Source organism: Dermochelys coriacea, chromosome 5 (assembly GCF_009764565.3).
Source record: "Dermochelys coriacea isolate rDerCor1 chromosome 5, rDerCor1.pri.v4, whole genome shotgun sequence".
Lineage (NCBI taxonomy): Eukaryota > Metazoa > Chordata > Testudines > Dermochelyidae > Dermochelys > Dermochelys coriacea.
The window spans coordinates 510045-534959 of record NC_050072.1 but is presented as its reverse complement, the minus strand read 5'-3'; the positions used below and the strand labels follow the sequence as shown (position 1 = coordinate 534959).

The 24915-nt window shown below is 55.7% G+C and overlaps 1 protein-coding gene across 5 annotated transcripts in view; it reads left to right on the top strand.

Moving 5' to 3' along the window:
* The window catches only part of TLN1 (talin 1), a 142788-nt gene that overhangs the window by 66491 nt on the left and 51382 nt on the right, over positions 1-24915 (top strand). For 3 of the 5 annotated variants that reach the window (XM_038401689.2, XM_043514657.1, XM_043514656.1), the window contains exons 3-23: positions 6388-6485; positions 6764-6893; positions 7332-7484; positions 7722-7864; positions 9178-9305; positions 9758-9818; positions 12715-12819; positions 13119-13274; positions 13721-13822; positions 14415-14491; positions 15477-15657; positions 16693-16806; positions 17389-17497; positions 17965-18173; positions 18275-18373; positions 18618-18668; positions 20884-21051; positions 21751-22045; positions 22581-22747; positions 24069-24197; positions 24636-24749. In XM_038401689.2, the coding sequence (XP_038257617.1) occupies positions 6388-6485; positions 6764-6893; positions 7332-7484; positions 7722-7864; positions 9178-9305; positions 9758-9818; positions 12715-12819; positions 13119-13274; positions 13721-13822; positions 14415-14491; positions 15477-15657; positions 16693-16806; positions 17389-17497; positions 17965-18173; positions 18275-18373; positions 18618-18668; positions 20884-21051; positions 21751-22045; positions 22581-22747; positions 24069-24197; positions 24636-24749 (2789 nt within the window). The remainder of the gene's footprint in view (positions 1-6387; positions 6486-6763; positions 6894-7331; positions 7485-7721; positions 7865-9177; positions 9306-9757; positions 9819-12714; positions 12820-13118; positions 13275-13720; positions 13823-14414; positions 14492-15476; positions 15658-16692; positions 16807-17388; positions 17498-17964; positions 18174-18274; positions 18374-18617; positions 18669-20883; positions 21052-21750; positions 22046-22580; positions 22748-24068; positions 24198-24635; positions 24750-24915) is intronic. The other 2 variants (XM_038401695.2, XM_043514658.1) reach the window with 1 other exon arrangement.

Here is a 24915-nt window from a genome sequence, read left to right as displayed (position 1 = left end):
TGTCTGGGGCTCACATGAGTCTCTTGGCGTGCCCCAGCTCATCACACTTGCAGCACGTTACCCCTGGGACTTCACGCTTCTCAGCCCTGATCAGTTTCTCCTCAGTCCTTGGTTTGGCTTTTATCAACCATTGTGGTCTCTGGTATCTGAGACCCAGTGTCCTTCGTAACCCAGACATCCCCAGGTGCCTGAGTGTTCTGTGCCAGGTAGTAATCCCCATTGTCTCTGGCACCCACGGGCAGACCAGTCCTGCCCATGGTACCCACCCCCAGTTGGCGGGACCATCTGACTCCTTTTCCTTTCCTGTGTGCAATGGCTGAGCCTGTCTGCTTGCTGTCATGGTGGCCCAGCTTTCCATCCAATCAGTGACAGGTTCTCTTAGGGTTGTCATTGCTTCATGTGCCGATCTGGGATATTGGCCATCTCATGCTTGAGACAGTTGTTGTTAGCATCGCTCTGTGTCGTCATCGGCCTTGATGGGAGTGGGTCTCGGATCCCACTCCTAGAACCATGTTGTAACGGTGGGAACACCCTGCTGGAGGGCTCTCTGGCATCCAGTGTGGAACTAGAGTTGCATCTCTGCCTCAGTTTCCCCTAGTGGACTTTGAGTAAGCTCAGTGAGGCTTGTACACAGTGAACAATACATACAAGGGCTCTAGTTTATTGAATCAATTGCCAGACATGGTAGGGAAACGCCTTCTGTTTCTGCTGTCAGTCCCCAGGCTTCGCTCCCTGAGCTCTGCAGTCCCTCCCCTGTGGTCTCAGGAGAACCTGGAGAGCTCTGTAGTGCTGTCCTCTGGAGCATCCCATCTGTGTCCTGGGACTGTTCCTTTCCCCAGGAGCCTTTGGGAGTAGCTGCCTACCTAGCTCCTAGTAGCCTCCTTTCTCTGTTCTAGGCTCTGGCCTGAACCATCCTAACTCTTTGAGGGCCAGGTGTTCTTGAGCTAGCTGCCAGCTACTTATCCAGTCAGCCATCCACAGGTGGATCTGCCTTGGCTTGTTCTCCTTAGCTGAACCTGACACAGGAGGTCTGGGTGTCTGCCTCTGAAGAGGGCCACCCTAGGACAGGGCTTCACTCCATCTGCAGTTGATAAATTGACCTGGCCCTAACCCTGCAGTACCTCGAGGTGCCTCTGCCCAGTTCAGAGAACCGTGCGGCTAGGAGGGGCTGCCAAGGTCATCTCATCCAAGCCCTGGGCAGGATGCAGGATTTGTTGCGTCTAAACCATCCCAGACAGATGGCTCCAGGCTCCTTTTGAAAACCTCCAGCAAAAGAGCTTCCACAGCCTCCCAAGGCATGTTTCATTGTCCTACTGTTCTTACAGGTAGGGAATGTATTCTGAGATTTAATCTAAATCTGTTCTACTGAAGTTTGAACCAATGGCCTCTAGTCCTGCCCCCTTTTCTCCATTTTTCTTATGGCAGCCTTTTAACTATCTGAAGATCACTGTCATGTCCCCTCACTTAGTCTTCTCTTTTCCAAACTAAGCATACCCAGTTCCTTCAGCCTTTGCTCATATAGCTTGCATTCCATCCCTTTGATCATCTTTGTCACTCGCCTCTGGATCCCTTCCAGTTTCTTTACATCCTTTCTATACATTGGTGACCAAAACTGGACACAGTTCTCCAGCCTAACCACTGCCAAATAGAGCGATATGATCGCTTCCTGTGACTTGCATGCTATACCTCTGTTAATGCAACCTGAAATTGCATTTGCTTTTTTTTTTTCTTTGCAACAGCATCGCATTGCTGACTCATGTTGAGGTTGTGATCCACCACAACGCCCAGATTCTTCTCGGCAGTGCTGCTAGCAAGTCAGTTTTACCCCATTCTGTATTTGCACCCTTGTTTTTTCTTCCCTTAGTGTAGCATCTTAATTTCTTTGCTGAATTTCATTGTGATTTCTTTTAGAGTAGCAGCCGTGTTAGTCTGTATTCGCAAAAAGAAAAGGAGTACTTGTGGCACCGTAGAGACTAACAAATTCATTAGAGCATAAGCTTTCGTGAGCTACAGCTCACTTCATCGGATGCATTTGGTGGAAAAAACAGAGGAGAGATTTATATATACACACACAGAGAACATGAAACAATGGGTTTATCATACACACCGTAAGGAGAGTGATCACTTAAGATAAGCCATCACCAACAGCGGGGGGGGGGGGGAAGGAGGAAAACCTTTCATGGTGACAAGCAAGGTAGGCTAATTCCAGCAGTTAACAAGAATATCAGAGGAACAGTGGGGGGGGGGGGGGGGGGTTGGGAGGGAGAAATACCATGGGGAAATAGTTTTACTTTGTGTAATGACTCATCCATTCCCAGTCTCTATTCAAGCCTAAGTTAATTGTATCCAGTTTGCAAATTAATTCCAATTCAGCAGTCTCTCGTTGGAGTCTGTTTTTGAAGCTTTTTTGTTGAAGGATAGCCACTCTTAGGTCTGTGATCGAGTGACCAGAGAGATTGAAGTGTTCTCCAACTGGTTTTTGAATGTTATAATTCTTGATGTCTGATTTGTGTCCATTCATTCTTTTATGTAGAGACTGTCCAGTTTGGCCAATGTACCTGGCAGAGGGGCATTGCTGGCACATGATGGCATATATCACATTGGTAGATGCGCAGGTGAACGAGCCTCTGATAGCGTGGCTGATGTGATTAGGCCCTATGATGGTATCCCCTGAATAGATATGTGGACAGAGTTGGCAACGGGCTTTGTTGCAAGGCTAGGTTTCTGGGTTAGTGGTTCTGTTGTGTGGTGTGTGGTTGCTGGTGAGTATTTGCTTCAGGTTGGGGGGCTGTCTGTAAGCAAGGACTGGCCTGTCTCCCAAGATCTGTGAGAGTGATGGGTCGTCCTTCAGGATAGGTTGTAGATCCTTGATGATGCGTTGGAGAGGTTTTAGTTGGGGGCTGAAGGTGATGGCTAGTGGCGTTCTGTTTATTTTCTTTGTTGGGCCAGTCCTTGCTTACAGACAGCCTCCCAATTTGAAGCAAATACTCACCAGCAACCACACACCACACAACAGAACCACTAACCCAGGAACCTATCCTTGCAACAAAGCCCGTTGCCAACTCTGTCCACATATCTATTCAGGGGATACCATCATAGGGCCTAATCACATCAGCCACACTATCAGAGGCTCGTTCACCTGCGCATCTACCAATGTGATATATGCCATCATGTGCCAGCAATGCCCCTCTGCCATGTACATTGGCCAAACTGGACAGTCTCTACGTAAAAGAATGAATGGACACAAATCAGACGTCAAGAATTATAACATTCAAAAACCAGTTGGAGAACACTTCAATCTCTCTGGTCACTCGATCACAGACCTAAGAGTGGCTATCCTTCAACAAAAAAGCTTCAAAAACAGACTCCAAGGAGAGACTGCTGAATTGGAATTAATTTGCAAACTGGATACAATTAACTTAGGCTTGAATAGAGACTGGGAATGGATGAGTCATTACACAAAGTAAAACTATTTCCCCATAAAGTAAAGGAGTACTTGTGGCACCTTAGAGACTAACAAATTTTCCCCATGATATTTCTCCCCCCCACCCCACCCCCCACTGTTCCTCTGATATTCTTGTTAACTGCTGGAATTAGCCTACCTTGCTTGTCACCATGAAAGGTTTTCCTCCTTCCCCCCCCTGCTGGTGATGGCTTATCTTAAGTGATCGCTCTCCTTACAGTGTGTATGATAAACCCATTGTTTCATGTTCTCTGTGTGTGTATATAAATCTCCCCTCTGTTTTTTCCACCAAATTCATCCGATGAAGTGAGCTGTAGCTCACGAAAGCTTATGCTCTAATAAATTTGTTAGTCTCTAAGGTGCCACAAGTACTCCTTTTCTTATTGTGATTTCTATAGCCCACTTCTCCAGTTAACCAAGATCCTTCTGAATTCTATCCTCCTAAGTGTTGGCAACCTGCCCTAGCTCTGTTTCATCTAAAAATGTGATCAATCTGCTCTGTGGTCCTACTTCCAGGTTATTAATAAAGATGTTAAACACTAGACCCAAACAGATCCCTGTGGAATCCCACTTGAGACCTCCTGACATCATTCCATTAATAGCTACGCTTTGTTTGTAGTTGTTTAACCAATTATGTATCTACTTAATAGTAGTTCTGTCGAGCCCACATTTCTCCAGCTTAGCTATCAGAATGTCACCTGGGACTGGGTCAAAAGCCTTGCTGAAGGATCCAGGTATACTATGTCCACTGCATTCCCCCCCAACCACCAAACCAGTTACCCTGTCAAAGAAGGAAATCAAGCTGGTTTGACACGATTTATTCTTGGTAAATCCATGCTGGCTGCTAGTGATCATCTCTCCATCCTCCCGGTATTTGCAAAGTGAATGTTTTATACACAGTTCTAGTAGCATCCCAGGTATCAAGGTCAGGCTGTCTAGTCTATAGGTCTCCGGCTCCTCCTTTTCCCCTTTTTTAAACATGGGCCCTACGTTAGCCCTTCTCCAGGCTTCGGGACCTCTCCTGTCATCCATGAGCTTGTAAATATTGTTGCCAGGGGCTCCGAGAGTTCTTCAGCTAATTCATTCAGTACCCTGAGGTGAATAGCATCCGGCCCTGCTGATTTGAATTCATTCAGATTAGTTAGAAGATCTGACATGTTCTTTATCTGCGTGCTTTCCCGTTTGTCTGTGATACCTTTGCTAGTCATCTGGTCACCTGTTATTTTTTATGAGAAGACTCAAGCAAAGTAGGCACTGAGCAGCTCTGCCTTCCTCTCCTCTACAGTCACCTGCTCACCTTCTCCACTGAGCAGCGCACCCACACCATCCTGGATTGCTCTTTTGTGTCTGACGGATTTGAAGAACCCCTCCTTCCTGTTGTCTCTAACATTCCTTGTGAGCTGTAACTCATTCCTTGCTTTAGAGTAGCAGCCGTGTTAGTCTGTATCCGCAAAAAAGAAAAGGAGTACTTATGGCACCTTAGAGACTAACAAATTTTTTTTGAGCGTGTGCATCTGATGAAGTGAACTGTAGCTCACGAAAGCTTATGGTCAAATAAATTTGTTAATCTCTAAGGTGCCACAAGTACTTCATTCCTTGCTTTGTAATTCATTCCATTGCTCACCCTTTGTCATTTCCCTTTAGCTGGTGCACAGGCCACATGATTCCCGTCCAGTTAATTTTGAGAATAAGATTTTGCCACAATCTGTTACCGCTTTCCTGATGCCATCTATTTCCTGGCCAGTTTTTCCTGGCTCTGTAATCCTAGGTAGTTCCCGTTTCTGGTACTGGAAGAGACATCATAGGCTATTGTGCTGTCAGTTCAGTTCCCACCACCTTCCCCAATGGTGGATTCTGTTACTGCCTCTCAATGCCATTTACTCCCTAGATCTCTGAATTCCCCAGCATTTGTTCCCCTGCAATCTAAGCCCTTTGCGCAGACATGTTCTGAGATGGTCTGTTCCTTGCTATGTTTAATTCAGTCAGCTTGGGGTCAAAGTGTCCAGCTTCCCTCTCGCTCTCCTTCTCTCGGGCAGCTCCTCGCCACCCATTGTCAGGGCTCTTCCCTGGCTGAGTTCCTTGCGTTCTGTAGTATTGCATTTTCTTCTGTGGAGTTTTCTTTGAGAAAATAGATGAGGACAAGACAGATCCTGGTGACTTTCATGCCATTTGGGATCCTGTCCGAGGAACGATCCAACAGCTGCTAGACTAGATGAGCAAAATGCTGATGCCTCAGGAACTCCTGATACTGATGGAGAGCAATTGAGCAGATGACTCCGTATAGTCGGCTGCCAGCAGCCAAAACTAGAGCAGGGAAGCCTGGGCAATTCGCTAACGCAGAGTCCATCCTTCCTTGACACAGTACTCGGAGAGAGGGAGATGCCGTGTATGGGACTTGCGTGCAAGTAGGAGGGTGGTTCTGCTCTCTCTCTTGCAACGGGCCGTGGGGCAGAGAGAGCTCTCTCCACGTCTGTGCACCTTCAAAATTCAGTGCAAGTTTTTACCTCTGTTCGTAATAGTTTTGGGTCTGGCTGCCTCCCCTCCTCCCTCCATTCCCTGGACACCTCAGCACGTATCTTTATTCTCCATCTCTCTGAGCTGTGTAGTTGCACGTTAGAAGTTCAGGGGGAGTCTCCAAAGCTCTACACAACTGCACCCTCCTGCATCTCCTGTCCCCCTTGGCCTCCCTGTTCTGCAAAAAGCCCCTTCACCTTCCCCTGTCTCTTCTCTATCGTCACCCCCTTCTGCCCCCCAGAACAGACCCTCCATCCATCCCTGCACCTCTGTAATGTAACGTTCTGTTAGGAGAGATGTGCACTGGGGGAAACCCTGCTCTTGGGGCCTGGGCACTGAGGGGCCCATGCTGGGAGACTAGGGACCCAGAATCATGGGCCCGTGCTGGGAGAGTCTGCTCTGTTTTTCAGCCAGTGATTTTGGGCTGTTCCTTTCGGATGAGGACCCGAAGAAGGGGATTTGGTTGGAAGCTGGGAAGGCTCTGGATTACTACATGCTCCGTAATGGGGTAAGTGCTGAGTCCCTGTGCATCCCTCCCCAAGCTCTGGACTAGGACATGCCCTGCAGTGCGGTATGTGCTGCCCCAGCCCCAGTGAGGGATTCCTTATGCTCTGCAGTGCCTGGTGCAGCCTGCTTCATAGCCCTGGTTACTCCCTCCGTCTTCCTTGCATAGCTGTTCCTCGGGGGTGGGCGGGGTTCCCTGGTACAGAGGGGAGGGTGTGGTGACCGCAGGGCTCTGCGGGCAGGACCGCTCGCTGGTGCTAACACTGAGCGTCTGTGCTGCAGGACACCATGGAGTACAAGAAGAAGCAACGACCGCTCAAGATTCGCATGCTGGATGGGACGGTTAAAACAGTCATGGTGGATGACTCCAAAACTGTCACAGACATGCTCATGACAATCTGTGCCCGGATCGGTAAGGGAGGGAGCACTGTGCAGGCCAGAGCTGGGGGCAGGATGGGAGGGTGCAATGTCCAGCTTGGAGAGGTTGGGGGGGAACGAGGGGACATTGCCTGGCTGTGGGGTGGCGAGAGGATGGGGAGGGGACGTTGCCTGGCGAGGGGGCAAGAGGATGGTGTGGGGGCATTGCCTGGCTGGGGTGCAGGGGCAAGAGGATGGGGAGAGGGGGCGTTGCCTGGCTGTGGGGGGTCGGGGAGAGTGGGGGGCAGTGCCTGCATGCAGGTAGGGGGTGCTGCCATTCAGGGATGTTGCCCAGGCAGGGGGTTTCTGTGCCCCATAGGGCGTCTTGCAGGGATGCTGAGCTGGGCAGGGGGAGCTCCGTGTTCTCCAGGGGCTCTCTGGCCCAGGGCTGCCGGGCAGGCTGTGATGGGCGTTGTGCTGTCTGCCCCTTCAGGCATCACCAATCATGACGAGTACTCGCTGGTGCGAGAGATGATGGAGGAGAAGAAGGAGGAGATCACTGGCACTCTCAAGAAGGACAAGACCTTGCTGCGGGATGAGAAGAAGATGGAGAAACTCAAGCAGAAGTTGCACACGGACGATGAGTGTACGGACTTGCCCTGTGCTGGGGGCACGAGGGGTGGGGCCAGCCTGCACTGCGGGCAGCAAGTGGGCAACGTGGGGGGAGGTCGGTCCCGGGAGCGGCTGGTGCCATGGATGGAGGGAGGTCGTCCCTGCTTAGTGTCTCTCAGTGCCTTGGGTCAGTCAGTCTGTCCCACGCCCTGGGTGGGGACTGGCTGTGGGGCTGGCAATCGGCCCTGCTCATGTTCTGTGCTCTCGGCAGTGAACTGGCTGGATCACGGGCGAACGCTGCGCGAGCAGGGCATCGATGACAACGAGACACTGCTGCTACGGCGCAAGTTCTTCTACTCTGACCAGAATGTAGACTCCAGGGACCCGGTGCAGCTCAACCTGCTCTACGTGCAGGTACTCTGCCCCCCAGCCTGCCTCTTGACACGGCTACCACTGCTCGGGGAGTTGGTTTTATGATGTCGCGGCTACATGAGCGACCTGATAGCAGCGCAGCTGCATCAGTACGGCTGGGCCACTCTCACACACCAGCATCAACGTGGCCAGAGTCTGGACGTTAGGCTCAGCTCTCTCCCCGCAGGGATGGTTCAGCAGGTGATCTAAGGAGCCTGTGGAGTCCCAGTAATTGCAGGGTTTTAGGAGCAGACCAGACAAACCCCGTCCAGGATGGTTTAGTGTCAGTTAATTCTGCTGCAGCGGGCTAGACTGGCTGAGCTCTCGGGGTCCTTCCTGCCCTAGCCTGCCATGCTTTAGGGGCCGCAGCTCAGCTTCCTGCTCCCTTCTAGTCCTTTCCCTGGGGAACTAGCATTGTCTGTGCTTTTGGGGCGGGGCCAGCTCAGGCTGCTGCCCTGTGTGAGGGTGGGAGATGGGCTGCCCTGGTCTGGCACCTCCTGTCCCTCAGGGGCTGCTGCTTCTTAGCCCCATGGAGAAGTGTTTGAGTGGCTAGTAATGCATCTTGCCCTCCCCACCATACACTCTGTGCAAGGTCAGGCCCCAGCCAGCTCCTGGGCCTGACATGTCCCCCCACCCCCTGGCAAAACCACAAAGCAGCTTAGTCCCAAGGCAGCAAACGGTCACCTTCAGAGCACTGGCCAGGAACAGGCTCCGTAACAGTCTCTGCAGACAGTCATGTTAAGCCACAGTGCAGGAACTGGCCCTCCAGCTAGTGTGAGGTTCCTTTCCCCTCTCCTTCCTCCACCTCTCCAGCCAGCGTGTGGCCCCATCCCCTCTTCTTTCTCTTCACCCCTCAGCCAGTGTGCGGTTCCCTTCCCTCCCCCCCCCCAGCCAGTGTGCAACCCCCATCCCCTCTTCTTCCTCCTCACCCCCCAGCCAATGTGCGGTTCCCTTCCCCTCTCCTTCCTCCACCTCCCCAGCCAGCGTGTGGCTCCCCTCCCTCCCCCCCAGCCAGCGTGTGGCCCCATCCCCTCTTCTTTCTCTTCACCCCTCAGCCAGTGTGCGGTTCCCTTCCCTCCCCCCCCCAGCCAGTGTGCAACCCCCATCCCCTCTTCTTCCTCCTCACCCCCCAGCCAATGTGCGGTTCCCTTCCCCTCTCTTTCCTCCACCTCCCCAGCCAGCGTGTGGCTCCCCTCCTTCCCACCCTGCCAATGTGCGGCCCCCATCCCCTCTTCTTCCTCCTCACGCCCCAGTCAATATGTGGCTCCCCCTCCCCCAGCCCAATGCCCCAGACTCACCCTTCTCCTCTCCCGCAGGCTCGGGATGACATCCTGAACGGCTCTCACCCTGTCTCCTTCGACAAGGCCTGTGAGTTTGCTGGGTTCCAGTGTCAGATCCAGTTTGGACCTCACAATGAGCAGAAGCACAAGCCGGGCTTTCTGGAGTGAGTGTCCCAAGGAGTCCGCTGAGGTGCCTCCCGCAGGCCAGCCAGCCCCCCCTGCCCCCCGCATGCTCCCCCAATGCAGCACTTGGCTCAGCACTACTGTGAGGGCAGAGCCCCCGGCCTGCTCCCTACCACACCCCCTTCCAGGAAGCCCTTGCTCGGGTACTGGGGCTGCAGCTGTTTGGGCTCTGGGTATCTCTGCAGTGCGGAGGGGTCTGCTTTGGGGATGAAGGTCCTGGCGGAGCCTTGAGCTGTAGGACCCCGGTTCCCTCTTTGGCCTCTCCCATGTCTGCCCTGCCCCAAGGACTCTCTCCCTGCTCGTGCCCTGCCTGAGGCTCATACGGGGGCTGATGCCAGGACTTGGCACTGGGGCTTATCCCAGGCCCAGGCCGGGGGTCGGACAGGCCTGTGCCAGGCTCTGCTGGTAACAGCTGGTTCTGCTCTCCTTGCAGCCTGAAGGACTTCTTGCCCAAGGAGTACATCAAGCAGAAAGGCGAGCGCAAGATCTTCATGGTGAGTGTGTGGGGCTGGGGCAGGCCGCAGCCGGGGCTGGGCCTGGCCTGGGATCTGTTCACCTGGCCTGTGCACAGCCAGGCCCTTGCCTCTCCAAGGCTGCAGTGCCCAGTCCCCTGGAGAGGAGCCAGCAGCCTGGGGTGGCCATTCAGATGCGGCATCTGGGGCTTCGATTATTTGGTGTGCGGCTGTAGCTGGGTTGGAGCCTGGTAGAATCCTAGAATATCAGGGTTGGAAAGGACCTCAGGAGGTCATCTAGTCCAACCACCTGCTCAAAGTAGGATCAATCCCCAACTAAATTATCCCAGCCAGGACTTTGTCAAGCCGGGCCTTAAAAACCTTTGAGGAAGGAGATTCCACCACCTCCCTAGGGAACCCCTTCCAGTGCTTCACCACCCTCCTAATGAAAAAGTTTTTCCTAAAATCCAACCTAAACCTCCCCTACTGCAACTTGAGACCATTGCTCCCTGGAAAAATCATGGAGCAGGTCCTCAAAGAATCAATCCTGAAGCACTTAGAGGAGAGGAAAGTGATCAGGAACAGTCAGCATGGATTCACCAAGGGAAGGTCATGCCTGACTAATCTAATCGCCTTTTATGATGAGATTACTGGTTCTGTGGATGAAGGGAAAGCAGTGGATGTATTGTTTCTTGACTTTAGCAAAGCTTTTGACACGGTCTCCCACAGCATTCTTGTCAGCAAGTTAAGGAAGTATGGGCTGGATGAATGCACTATAAGGTGGGTAGAAAGCTGGCTAGATTGTCGGGCTCAACGGGTAGTGATCAATGGCTCCATGTCTAGTTGGCAGCCGGTGTCAAGTGGAGTGCCCCAGGGGTCGGTCCTGGGGCCCGTTTTGTTCAATATCTTCATAAATGATCTGGAGGATGGTGTGGATTGCACTCTCAGCAAATTTGCGGATGATACTAAACTGGGAGGAGTGGTAGATACGCTGGAGGGGAGGGATAGGATACAGAAGGACCTAGACAAATTGGAGGATTGGGCCAAAAGAAATCTAATGGGGTTCAATAAGGATAAGTGCAGGGTCCTGCACTTAGGATGGAAGAATCCAATGCACCGCTACAGACTAGGGACCGAATGGCTCGGCAGCAGTTCTGCGGAAAAGGACCTAGGGGTGACAGTGGACGAGAAGCTGGATATGAGTCAGCAGTGTGCCCTTGTTGCCAAGAAGGCCAATGGCATTTTGGGATGTATAAGTAGGGGCATAGCGAGCAGATCGAGGGACGTGATCGTTCCCCTCTATTCGACACTGGTGAGGCCTCATCTGGAGTACTGTGTCCAGTTTTGGGCCCCACACTACAAGAAGGATGTGGATAAATTGGAAAGAGTACAGCGAAGGGCAACAAAAATGATTAGGGGTCTAGAGCACATGACTTATGAGGAGAGGCTGAGGGAGCTGGGATTGTTTAGTCTGCAGAAGAGAAGAATGAGGGGGGATTTGATAGCTGCTTTCAACTACCTGAAAGGGGGTTTCAAAGAGGATGGCTCTAGACTGTTCTCAATGGTAGCAGATGACAGAACGAGGAGTAATGGTCTCAAGTTGCAATGGGGGAGGTTTAGATTGGATATTAGGAAAAACTTTTTCACTAAGAGGGTGGTGAAACACTGGAATGCGTTACCTAGGGAGGTGGTAGAATCTCCTTCCTTAGAGGTTTTTAAGGTCAGGCTTGACAAAGCCCTGGCTAGGATGATTTAACTGGGACTTGGTCCTGCTTTGAGCAGGGGGTTGGACTAGATGACCTTCTGGGGTCCCTTCCAACCCTGATATTCTATGATTCTATGATTCCTTGTTCTGTCATCTGCTACCACTGAGAACAGCCCAGCTCCATCCTCTTTGGAACCCCCTTCAGGTATTTGAAAGCAGCTATCAAATCCCCCCTCATTCTTCTCCTCTGCAGACTAAACAATCCCAGTTCCCTCAGCCCCTCCTCATAAGTCATGTGGTCCAGTCCCCTAATCGTTTTTGTTGCCCTTCGCTGGACTCTTTCCAATTTTTCCACATCCTTCTTGTAGTGTGGGGCCCAAAAGGGGACACAGTACTCCAGATGAGGCCTCACAAATGTCGAATAGAGGGGAACGATCACGTCCTTCGATCTGCTGGCAGTGCCCCTACTTGTACATCCCAAAATGCTATTGGCCTTCTTGGCAACAAGGGTACACTGTTGACTCATATCCAGCTTCTCGTCCACTGTAACCCCTAGCTCCTTTTCTGCAGAACTGCTGCCTAGCCATTCGGTCCCTAGTCTGTAGCAGTGCATGGGATTCTTCCATCCTAAGTGTAGGACTCTGCACTTGTCCTTGCTGAACCTCATCAGATTTCTTTTGGCCCAATCCTCTAATTTGTCTAGGACCCTCTGTATCCTATCCCTACCCTCCAGCGTATCCACCTCTCCTCCCAGTTTAGTGTCGTCTGCAAACTTGCTGAGGGTGCAATCCACACCATCCTCCAGATCATTAATGAAGATATTGAACAAAATCAGCCCCAGGACTGACCCTTGGGGCACTCCACTTGATACCGTCTGCCATCTAGACATGGAGCCATTGATCACTACCTGTTGAGCCCAACGATCTAGCCAGCTTTCTATCCACCTTATAGCTCCTGGGAGAGCCCGTAACGGGGGGAGGGACAGGGGTATGCCTGCGAGGAGGGGCAGGGGATACATCGACTGCGGGAGAGGCTTGGTAGTGGTTCAGGCTGGCAAGCACAGCTGCTGTGAGGGGAGGTTCATGGAGGGCTGGCAGAAGGCAGGGTGGGAGAGAGCAGGACAAGGGCCGGGTGGGAGCCGATGGCTGGGAGGGCTGTGATGGGGGGGACAGGAAGGAATGTGGCATGCTGGGGGGAGCCGTGGCATTGGGGTGATCGGCTCTGCTCTCTTAGGCTCACAAGAACTGCAGCAACATGAGCGAGATTGAGGCCAAAGTTCGCTATGTGAAACTCGCCCGCTCCCTGAAAACCTACGGAGTCTCCTTCTTCCTGGTCAAGGTGAGCCAGCGGCTCCCCATGTGCCCTGGGCCTTCTGTCCCTGCCACCCCTCCAGCTATCGGTGTACATGCAACCCCCCCAACACCCCTCCCTACACCTGCCTTCAGGGCTCTCCTCCTCTCGCCTCTTCTCACGTGTTCTCTCCTTCCTTCATCCCTGGGGCACTGGGGCATCATCCAGCGGAGTGGGGCCCGAGGGGCTGTGCCCTCACAAATGGGACATTGCCCTGCTGGTGGAGCTGGGCCCTGCTGGTGGCTTCGCTTTGGGGCAGCTGTAACCCTTCCCTGTCCTGGTGCTAGGAGAAGATGAAGGGAAAGAACAAGCTGGTGCCGCGGCTGCTGGGGATCACCAAAGAGTGTGTGATGCGTGTGGACGAGAAAACCAAGGAGGTGATTCAGGAGTGGAACCTCACCAACATCAAACGCTGGGCTGCCTCGCCCAAGAGCTTCACCCTGGTAAGGGCCTGTCCCCCAGCACTCTCCAGCCTGCCTCCCGTTGCCTTCAGCGTGCCTCTCCCAGACCACATCAGCCTCTGGGGCTGGGGTGTCTCACCCAAGAGCATCACCCTGGTAAGGGCCTGTCCCACAGCGCCCTGCCACACTGACTCTCCTGTTCCGGCACTGCCTCCACCCTGCCCTCCCTGACCACACCAGCCTCCAGTGCTGGGGAGCGTCTGTCAATAGCTTCCCCTGGGTAAGGCCTGGACTCTTGCCCCTCCCCAACACCCCTGGCCAAGCCATGCCTCCCACACCTCTCCTTGCCTTCTGGGTTCCCTCCCCCTCAGGCACACGGGTTCACTGTGGGGCAGAGCAGCACCTTTGGCATGGAGCTGAGGTGCAAGCCACACTGAGCAGGGCAGCAGGTGCCCGCTCCGGTGCTGCCCAGTGCCCTGTTGTTGTAGGATTTCGGGGATTACCAGGATGGGTACTACTCAGTGCAGACGACAGAAGGGGAGCAGATTGCCCAGCTTATCGCCGGCTATATTGACATCATCCTGAAAAAGGTGAGGCTGGGCGGGGGTGAGCGCGCCAGGGGGTGTGAGGCCGGGTGGGAGGGTGAGGCTGGGCCGGGGGGGGGGTGAGGCTGCGCAGGAGGGGGGTACACCGGGGGGTGAGCGTAGCAAGCAAGGGGCAGTGCTGCCATGAGAAGGGGGGCAGCTGTACAGGCTGTGCTGAACTCCCAGGGAATGTCTCCTGTTCTGCTGGGCTGGAAGGAGTCACAGTGCTGCAAGGAGCAGAGGGTGGGGGCTGAGGCAGTCCAGCTGTGGGGTCTCATGGAGGTGCACGGTTTAGTGCTTAGGAGTCAGGAATAGCAGAGTTGTTGGTGCTCCCGCCTCCTGCAGCTGCTGCATGGGATCAAGCAAGGAGGGCAGCAGCTTCCCCTTCCCCTTCCCTGTGCAGTCACGGGAATCCCACTATCTGCAGAATCTCCTGGCCCCTCCTCAACCAGCCCCCAGCAGGGCTCGGGCACAGGAAGCCATGCTGGGGGCTGTCCCAAGACCAGGTCTCTGCACCCTCCTCTGGGGGACTCCCCTGGGGTTGATGCTGACTAATGGGCATGCGCGCGCTCTCTCTCTCTCTCTCTCTGTCCCACAGAAAAAGAGCAAAGACCACTTTGGGCTGGAGGGCGATGAAGAGTCCACCATGCTGGAAGACTCTGTGTCTCCAAAGAAGTATGGCTCTGGGCAATAGGAGGGGAGGGCTCTAGGGAAGGAGAGCTCAGTCCCTTAGGTTGGCTGCGGGGTTGTGCATGAAGCACATAGAGCACAATACCTACAGATGTGTCAGCTATTCTACAGTGAGTCTGAGCCGGGCTCTCCCTGCCAAACTCACCGTGCTGCATGTGAGGGCTGCCAGATCCTTGAGTCGTGGGGAGCGGGGCAGAAGAACTCCCGCCCCCGCCCCCCAAAGTTGTGATTACTGGCTTGTCCTCCTGACATTGAACCTGGGCAAGGTAATGGAGCAGTTGATACAGGACTCGAGTATTAAAGGAGGCTCATAGCTTTTGTCTGACTAACTCGGGATCTTGTTTCAATGAGATTACAAGCCTGAATGGCAAAGGTGAGTGTTGATGAGATGTACTTGGACTCTCCGAGATGTGTTGCTCATGTCCATTCCATGACCCGACCTCCTGCCCCTTTGTCGGAGTTGCCGGTAAGAAGGAACTGAGAGGGTGTAGGGCTGACAGTGTCTGATATACCAATGCATGAGCGCAGCACTCCGGGGATGGGGGCGTGCCACAGCCTGCCCTATGGATACCGTTAAGGCAAAAATCTCAGATGGCCATGCACACCTAGAATGCAATGGGCATGAGCAACACATCTCAAACAGTTACGGAACCGCTTTTGTACTAGTGGGCTCTTCAGTCTAGCAGAGGATGGTGTAACTCAATCCAGTGGCTGGGAGTTGAAGCTAGACACATTCAGAGTGTAAATGATTGATGAAAGGTCGCTAGCTATTGGAGCCATCTACGAAGGGTCACACTGGGCTCTCCATCCCTGAGAATACTGAAAGCAATCCGATGGTTTTCTGAAAGGCCTGCTCTGGCTCAGGCTCGGTTTCTGGCCTGTGCTGTGCCGAGGGTGAGACCTACCAAGCACCATGGTCCTTTCAGGCCCTGTGAGCTGAGCTGTAGCCGTGGTGCTGATTCTCTTGCAGGTCAACTGTTCTGCAGCAGCAGTTTAACCGCGTAGGCAAGGTGGAGCACGGCTCCGTAGCCCTGCCAGCCATCATGCGCTCAGGGGCCGGCGGGCCAGAGAACTTCCAGGTTGGCACAATGCCACAGGCGCAGCAGCAGATCACCAGTGGCCAGATGCACCGAGGGCACATGCCCCCCCTGGTAAGAATTGCTTCTGCCACAGACAGCTGGCTCTGCCCATCTTTGGCTGATCGTGGGGAATGTGTTGTGATGGGCCATACTCCCCTGGGCTGGGTGCCCGTCACACCAAGTTAATTGGCACGCTGCCCTTGTGCGTTCTCACAGGCATCCCCGTGTAGACCCCTTTTCCATCTCTCTGCGCTGCACCATTCCCTCCAAACCATTCTTGGGTCCCCCTGTCCATGGTCACTTGGGTCCTCCTTTCAGCCCGAGCTCCCTGCAGCTGTGCACCTCTTCCAGCTCAGCATTGCCAGCAGCTTTAGCACCTGTGGCATCTGGCCCTGCCCAGGCTGGTGTCCCCTGCAACGGTATGTCTGGCAAGGGGCTTTTCCTTGACCTGGCTCAGCAGCCTTACCCCACTTGTGCTCCGTGTGGGGTAGCAGTCCCTGCCCTAGAAGCTGGATATGTCCCCCTCCCACTCCAGCAGGGCCCTGCTCGGCTGGTGTTGTGTTCATGGAGGGCGGGTGGGGGAGGCATGATACAGATTTGCTGACAGCGGCCTCAAGCATCTCCTTTGTCCCAAGATGCGGCTAGCCCTGAGCTGCCTGTGTTCCCAAATGTCGCCCTCAGGGCGGGTGTCAGACACAGTTCCAGATCTTTCCTTGTTATGTCTGCCCAGGTAAGGGCCCTGGTTCCGGGCTTTGCCCAGGGCTTGGCGAGAGGTGCTAGCCTTGCCTGGGAAGGCCTCATCGGGCTCTCAGCTGGACCCCAGGGCAACCTATAGGCACTTTGCACTGGTCAGCCCAGCTGGGGGGCTCTGGGCAGGCCGTGTTCCCTCCCCGTCACTGTGGAGTGGCTGCCATGCCACGCATTGGACGCAATGCTGGGCTGGTGTTTCTGCACAGAGGACACAGCCAAAGCCTCAGCTTGGGCAGCCGCTTTCTTGTCCCTCTGCATGGGTCAGCACAGCACCCACAGAGTGCTGGGCGGGGCAGGGACCGAGCGGGCACTCAGCCCCTGCAGTGCCCTGAGCCCAGATCTCCCCGTGTGTTGCAGACCGCGGCCCAGCAGGCCCTGACCGGCACCATCAACTCCAGTATGCAGGCTGTGCATGCCGCAGAGGCCACCCTGGATGACTTTGAGACGCTGCCGCCCCTTGGGCAGGACGCTGTGAGTGTTCGGATACCCACGCCCTTCCCAAGCCTGGCAGGGGGGCAGGGTAGGGAATTACTGGGGAGGACCTTGTTCTGGGAAGTTGCTTGTCCCCAGGGATGAGGGGGTCAGGTCTCTGGGAGTGACTTCTGCCCTGAGGAGGTCTGTCCCGTGAGGGGCAGGTCTAGGGGCCCCAGATCCCAAGCATAAGAGTGGCCCTTCTGGGTCAGACCAAGGGTCCATGTAGCCCTGTCTCCTGACTGCGGCCAACGCCAGGGGCCCCAGAGGGAATGCACAGAACAGGGAATCATCAAGTGATCCACCCCGTCACCCATTCCCAGCTTCTGGCAATCAGAGGCGAGAGACACCATCCCGCCCATCCTGGCTAATAGCCACTGAGGGACCTGTCCAGCATGAACTTCTCATTCTCTTTTGAGCTCAAGGAGGGGCTGAGGAGGCACCAGCTGCCCTGGAGGTGGGTCCCCTCCCCCTCTTACAGCTGCCCCCGGGGTGATGTGTGTGGTGTGTGTTCTCCCCCCTCCTCTCCTTCACAGATAGGGCTGAGGGGTCCCTGGGCTGACTCTGCTCTCGCTTTTTCAGGCTTCCAAAGCCTGGCGCAAGAACAAGATGGACGAATCGAAGCACGAGATCCATTCGCAGGTGGATGCCATCACTGCCGGCACTGCCTCCGTGGTGAACCTGACTGCAGGTGTGTCTTGGGGCTGGGCTGCAAGGGCTCCCTGCCCCTACCTAGTGATTGGACCAGTGTGACCCAAGATTGGACCCTGGGGTAGAGACTGTCTGCCCCTTCCCCCAGCAAGGCCCGTGCCCTGGACCCTGCCCCCACGCAGCAGAAATCCTAGCTGCCCCCTGCCACCTGCTGCCAGTGCTCTCTGCGTCGTGCCCCTCTTGGGTCCCAAGGAGCTCGGCTCCCACTGCCTCGACCCCGCTCTGAGTTGCTGCTTTCCCTCTGAATGTGAGTGCATCCCACAGTTCCCATGGGAGCTGTATGTCAGGCCTGGGCTGTGCCCCCTTGGCTCCAGGATGGGCAGGGGAGTCGGGCCAGGCAGTCGTTGAGCAGGGGCATGTGGGTGCCCCTGACCCTGTCTCTTTGGGCTGTGGGGGCTACTTGCTGCCCATGCTGCTCCCACTTACTCCTGCCTCCTCCCTGCGCAGGGGATCCGGCCGACACGGATTACACGGCCGTGGGCTGTGCCGTCACCACCATCTCCTCCAACCTGACCGAGATGTCCAAGGGCGTGAAGCTGCTGGCTGCGCTCATGGAAGACGAAGGGGGGAATGGGCGACAGCTCCTGCAGGCTGCCAAGAACCTGGCAAGCGCCGTCTCAGACCTGCTGAAAACTGCGCAACCAGCCAGTGCAGAGGTGAGTTTGGGGCAGGGGAGGGAAGGGGGAAAGAGGAACAGAGGGAAGCAGCGGGGTGGGGCTCCGAGGGCTGACCATGTGTTTGCCCTGGTTTCCTGCAGCCGCGACAGAACCTGCTGCAAGCGGCCGGCACTGTGGGCCAGACAAGCGGGGAGCTGCTGCAGCAGATTGGAGAGAGCGACACTGATCCTCGGTTCCAGGTGGGTGCAGCCCTGGCCAGGGGAGGGGTGGGGTGGATGGACACTAATGGGAGCAGATCCTTTTCCCAGGATTGTCCTGCGGGTCCCTTCTCCCAGCATGGAGGTCGGGGCAGGCAGCGTGGGCTGCCCCAGCCTGGGCCCTGTGGACGACGGCTGTGCCAGGTACACAGAGGGCAGGGCCACTCCTGCCCCCAGCCGGAGCCTCCACGGAGTAACGCTTCTTCTCTTGTGGATTCCTGTGCAGATCCCAGAGAGCTGCCGCGCTCGGAGCCTGCCCACCTCAGAGCCAAAGACGGTAAAGGGTGGGGAGCGCAGGGGCTCCCAGCCTTCCTCTCGGGAACACAATCAACTGGGTTCTTTGGGAAGGGAACTTGCCAAAATCTGCTTTTCCTGTAACTGAATCTTGGAAGTCCATGCACTCAGGTCACTCTGCTCCAGTGACCACTCACAGCTCTTCCCCGTGCCCCCAAATTCCTCGCACTGTCCCCCCCAGTCACCTCTGCTCCAGTGACCACTCACAGCTGTGTCCTGCACCCCCAAATCTCTTGCACTGTCATCCCCCAGTCCTCCGTCTGTCTGTCCCCCGCCCAGTCCCCTCTGCTTCCGTGGACCCGCCCCTTCCCCCAGCACTGGCTGTTCCTGGGCCAGCAGGGCCCTCCTGCCTGGGCTCAAGTTGGCATTGGGGCCGCACAGATGTCTAGTGCTTTCGTGGGCACTCGGCCAGTGGGGCTTGGGGAAGGGCTGGCGCAGAGCACAGAGGGGAGATGGAGCTGAGAGGCGCTCGGAGCAAGGAGCAGGCGGCAGGAGTCCATGAAGGGAAGGTTAGAGAGAGGCAGCCAGCAGGGAACAAGGGGCTGAGAGTGATGGGACTGGCCTGTCACAGCCGCTCGCAGGACTTACCGTTCTAGGTCCTGAGGCTCTTGTCTGTGCGGCAGGCCAAGGGGCTGGGTCAGCCACAGGGACTGGCATATAGCTGTTCAGACACACACCAAGGGGAGCTGTGCAGTCCAAGCCCCAGCCTGACCTCCGTCTGCCAGGCTCTGCCACTCAGCAGCCAGACCCGAGTGTATCCACTTCCTGCCTCTCGCGTTCTCCTGTCGGGGTTGCTTCTGCTGCAGACAGTTAATCTGGATGTAACTGGGACTGGGAACTAATGAGCTTGCTGCGTGTCTTCTGGCTTGTGATTGTGGCTGGAACTGGTGATGGGTCGGGGGAAAGCTGATTGCAGCAGATTGAGGAGCAAGGGAGGTAAGGCCTACCAGGGCTGGAGCTGTCTGTAGCAGGGGCTCTGGGTGAGGGAGCTGGACTGCCAGGGCAGGGTGCGGTGTGGCTGGCCATGTGTGCAAGGCCAGGGCCTTGTGGCCTGTGCCTGCAGGCTGCCATGTGGGCATGTGGAGCGCTGTGTAGGGGAATGTGGAGTTATTGATTGCCGCGTGTGCTGCCGGGTGTTGTATCGGTGGTTGTCTGTTGTGTGCTGTGTCACGGAGTCCCCGGGTGATGCTTTGGAACTGCTCCCTATGAAGCCAGGCAGGACTCTGGTGATGTCTCCTCTCTGGGAGCAGCCTGTCTGCAGGACACACAGCTCACCCGGTTCCCCCCTTCCTGGGTCTGACCTCGGAGCATCCAGCATCCTCTGCCCCTCCGTGCGCTTCCCACAGCGAGTCTGCCCAGGTGGAGTCCTGGGGAAGCCAGAGGGTCCTGCCCCCCAACTTCGCATTCAGACGTGACTCTCAGCCAGCCAGTAAAACAGAAGGTTTATTAGACGACAAGAACATGGTCTAACACAGAGCTTGTAGGTGGAGAGAACAGGACCCCTCAGCTGGGTCCATTTTGGGGGGCAGTGAGCCAGACAACCCCGTCTGCACTTCACTCCATGTCCCCAGCCAGCCCCAAACTGAAACTCTCTCCACCCCTCCTCCTCTGGGCTTTATCCCTTTCCCGGGCCAGGAGGGCACCTGATTCTTTTGTTCTCCAACCCTTTAGCTCTCACCTTGCAGGGGGGAAGGGCCAGGCCATCAGTTGCCAGGAAACAGGGTGTTGGCCATTCTCTGTGTCCAGACCCCTGCACACACCTGCCTCTAGGGCTCTGCAACGATCCTACACCCTTATCCCACCACCTAGATACTTAAGAACTGCCTAGGGGAAACTGAGGCACCCCCACATTATTCAAAGGAAACATTAAGAACAGTCTTACTTCATCACATGCTGTCAGAGCCGTGGTTCTGCTGAGGGGCAGGCAGTTGCCTGGAGTGTGGCTGGTGCTGCTGTTATCTGAGGTATGCCCATCGGGTGGTGACACTTGCTCGGTGCCTGCAGCACGTATCGTGCCTCAGTACTGGCCGCAGTGGGCAGTGCCCGTTGTTGCCCGCAGGTGTTGCTGACTCTGAGCCTTCCCTGGGGCTGGTTAGGTGAGAAGGTCCTACGGACTCCTGTTGAATATGTCACGAGGTTCTGGGTGGGCCTGCCACTCCATGCCCCGGGGCCTGCACTGACCCTCTGCCTCCCCCCAGGACATGCTCATGCAGCTGGCTAAGGCCGTGGCCAGCGCAGCCGCTGCGCTGGTCCTGAAAGCCAAGAATGTGGCCCAGAAGACAGAGGACTCGGCGCTGCAGACCCAGGTGATTGCGGCTGCAACGCAGTGCGCCCTCTCCACCTCCCAGCTGGTGGCCTGCACCAAGGTAAGAGCTGGCTCAGAAGCCAGGTGGCTTAACCCTTCCCTGCCTACACACCTCCCCTGCTCTGCGCCCAGCACCCTCGGTTCAGCGCTGCAGAGCTGGCACAGTGCGAAAGGCGAGAGCACCATGCTCTGCAGGGCAGCTCAGAAAGCCCAGCTAGGGCAGCCCAGGGGAGCTGCTCCCAGGGCCAGTTCTCTGTGTCCGCCAGCTGCTAGCTCTAACTTGGCTGGGCCCTGGGTACCTCCCGGCCCCTTCTGCTGCCCCGCGTTCATGGGAGGGAGTGGGACCTGGGGCTGATGCACTGAGCTCCTGCTCTGTCTGCTGGCCCTGGGTTTGCAGGGCTGGCAGAGGTCCCTGCCCTTGGCCTTTGTTGTGTCTATTACTGTCCCTGTGCCCCAAGCCCTTACACACTGAATGAACCCTGGGGGGATTAACCCTCTCTGTGCTGCTGTGTGTGTAGCATTAACCCTCTGCACTGCGGGGCTGGGGGGGGCAGCATTAAACCTCTCTGCGCTGCAGTGCCAGTGAGGAGAGGGGCAGCATTAACCCTCTGCACTGCGGGGCGGGGGGGAGCATTAACCCTCTCTGCGCTGCAGTGCCGGACCCAGGGGGGCAGTATGAACCCTGTGTGTGCTGCACTGCTGGCGGACGTAGGCCCGGGGCCAATAACGGGGCCCTGGTGGTCTTTCCCTTCTCCTGCAGGTGGTGGCTCCCACGATCAGCTCCCCTGTGTGCCAGGAGCAGCTGATTGAGGCTGGCAAGCTGGTGGCGAAGTCGGCGGAAGGCTGTGTGGAGGCCTCCCGAGCAGCCACCAGCGACGACCAGCTGCTGAAGCAGGTGGGGGTGGCAGCCGCAGCAGTGACCCAGGCCCTGAACGACCTGCTGCAGCACATCAAGCAACACGCCACCGGCGGGCAGCCCATCGGGCGCTACGACCAGGCCACCGACACCATCCTCAATGTCACCGAGAATATCTTCAGCTCCATGGGCGACGCGGGTGAGGGGCGGGGGCGGGGGAGGGGGCATGGAGCTGGGGAGGGGCCAGAGAGACCATCACAGGGTAACAGCATCTTTTAGGGTGGTGGCCTGCCGTGGCTGTGCACAGGGGGCTGACACAGAGCCTGCTCCATGCTGTGATCTCACAAGGTGAAGGGGTCCGTCTCTGCCAGGTCTGCACTGACTTGCCATGGCCTAGGAAGGGGTGCAGGCCAGCACCAGCAGGGACATGAAGAGCTCCCAGTGAGGGTGCGGGTGGAGGGTGCCAGCTGGCCCTGCTGCGGGGTATGCAGGGGGCAGCACGACTGACCCTGCCACAGTCCCAGGGGGTGCGGGTGTGGGGTTCCAGCTGATAGTGCTGCAAAGGGTGCAGGGGACGGTGCTGACCTTGCTACGGTCCAGGACAGGATGGAGGGCGCCGGCTGACCCCGCCTTGGGGAGGGGGAGCACCGGCTGACCCCTCTGCAGCCCCATATGGTGTGCAAGTGGGGGATGCCCAGGGCTTACTGACAGGCAGCTCTTCCTTTGGTCCCCAGGGGAAATGGTGCGCCAGGCTCGTATTCTGGCTCAGGCAACCTCTGACCTTGTAAATGCCATCAAAGCTGATGCCGAGGGGGAGACGGACCTGGAGAATTCACGCAAGCTGCTAAGTGCCGCCAAGATGCTGGCCGACGCCACAGCCAAGATGGTGGAGGCAGCGAAGGTCTGCAGCGCTCCGGGCGGAGGTGGCGGGGAGACAGGATTAGAATTTCCTTTGGAAATCCAGTGCGGCTCCTGGCCCGTGCAGGGCAGACAGCCCTGACCTGGTGCCAGGAGTAGCGGAGAGTAGCTGCGGCTCTAAGGCTGAGGGCAGGCATGGGGCGGGCAGGGCAGGGCAGGGCCTGTGAGGCATTCAGCATATAGGGCAGAGAGGCAAGTACCCCAGGACCTGCTCTGTGCAGATCTGCAGGCCTGAGTGCCCCTGTAATGTCTGTAATTAGTAATTTAAAATTAAACTAAACTGAATGTTTCAAGGTTTGAGCTTTTGGGGCTGTTACAGACAATTACATTGGGGGGGCAGCTGTGAGTGACAGTGAGTGATAAAGTTAAAAGCTATTTTCCATTAAGTAGTTAGGTAAGCAGGCAGGCCTTACAAGGTAACCTTATACTTACATTTTAAGATGAAATGATGATGTGTTTAGGGGCAGTTAGCCTCTAAATGAGGAGAATGGGTCGAATTTTTTTAACATTGCTTTGATGGCAGATGGATGTGCCTAATCTAAAATTACATATAATTAATTATAACTTACTTTAATTAATTACCATTTAATTTACTTTTTACTCTATTTGTTTTTGCTAATATAATTACATTTTATACTTTTTATTGCCTATTTAACATTAAGCATTATTTTAATTAATATTTGCATAAATACCGTATTAATAACTATTAATATACAGAGCATTTTTTTAAACTTTAAAACACTTGTAAAGACCAGTTCGAACCAAAACGTGTTTAAACTTATTCTTAACTTGCCTTTAAATTGTCGCACTTCACTTCTATTGTATTAGGCCTCACTTGACGACTGTCAAGGGTATGTTTAAGAAATAGATTTTTGGGCGTACTTGCATGTCAGTATTTCGTATAAACATATACAGATATTCTCTTTGTAGGGTACACCATGGAGGGGATTCCAAAGCTGTAAAACAGCCCCCTTGTTACCCCCAGGCAGGGGCTGATCCTGTTTCTCAGTCCATGAGATTCTCTTTGCTGGTTCCATGCTTCTCAATAGGGCTGTTGACTTTGAAACCTAATAATGGCATTTGAATAGTAGTGCTGATACTACTTTCAATACTGACCTCTTTAGGAGAAGCATCATGCTCCTACGGGGCTCGGATTGCGCACCCCTGCTCTAGTGCTGCAGTGAACCGAGCTGGGGGGACTCTGGTGCTAAGGGTGAGATACAGCCGCTGCTGTCAGGATAGGGGAGATTGCTGGGTGCCATCTGGGAGGCATCTGGCTTGATGGGTTTTCCTGCTCTGCCCAGGGGGCTGCGGCCCACCCAGACAGCGAGGAGCAGCAGCAGCGGCTCCGGGAAGCGGCTGAGGGGCTCCGCATAGCAACCAACGCCGCAGCTCAGAATGCCATCAAGAAAAAGCTTGTGCACAAGTTGGAGGTGAGATGCCTGGGGGCGCTGCGGGCAGAAGGGCCAGGTGATGAGCGAGCGAGGGGCTTTCTGCAGCACTGAGTCCTCTTCTCTTGACGCACCTCACAGAGTCCCCTTCTGCCCCGCCCCACGCTGGGATGGGCTCTCAGCTCCCTGACCAGAGGGCCTGGGGTGGCTCTGTGAATAAGCTGCTCTGCTGGTGCCTGCATCTCACCTGCAGCTGGCTGGGATGAGGTATCCCCGAGTGCAGGGTCTGTGTTGGCCAGGCCGCCTGAACTGCACAGGGCGGTTCCTGCTCCCCAGTATCAGGCGAGAGCCCCAGGGGCAGTGGGCCAGCTGCAGGAGGGAGCCCTGGGCTGGGGTTGCTGGGCGGGCTGCCCCCTTCCCTGTGCCCTGCAGCCTGGGCATCAGGCAGCTCTGATGGACCTGCTGCTTCTTCCCTGCCAGCACACAGCCAAGCAGGCTGCAGCTTCCGCCACGCAGACCATCGCCGCCGCGCAGCATGCCGCTGCCTCCAACAAGAACCCAGCAGCGCAGCAGCAGCTGGTGCAGAGCTGCAAGGTAAAGAGCAGGGCGTTCCCGGCCACCCGCGTGTTCTGCCCCACCCTGTCCCAGCAGTTGAAGTGCTGTGTCACCTCACCCAGTCCTTCCCCTGCCTGCTGCCCTGCACCCGCCCAACATTGGCACTCTCTGAGCCCATGTTCCACCTGGCGTCAGAGCTGGGCAT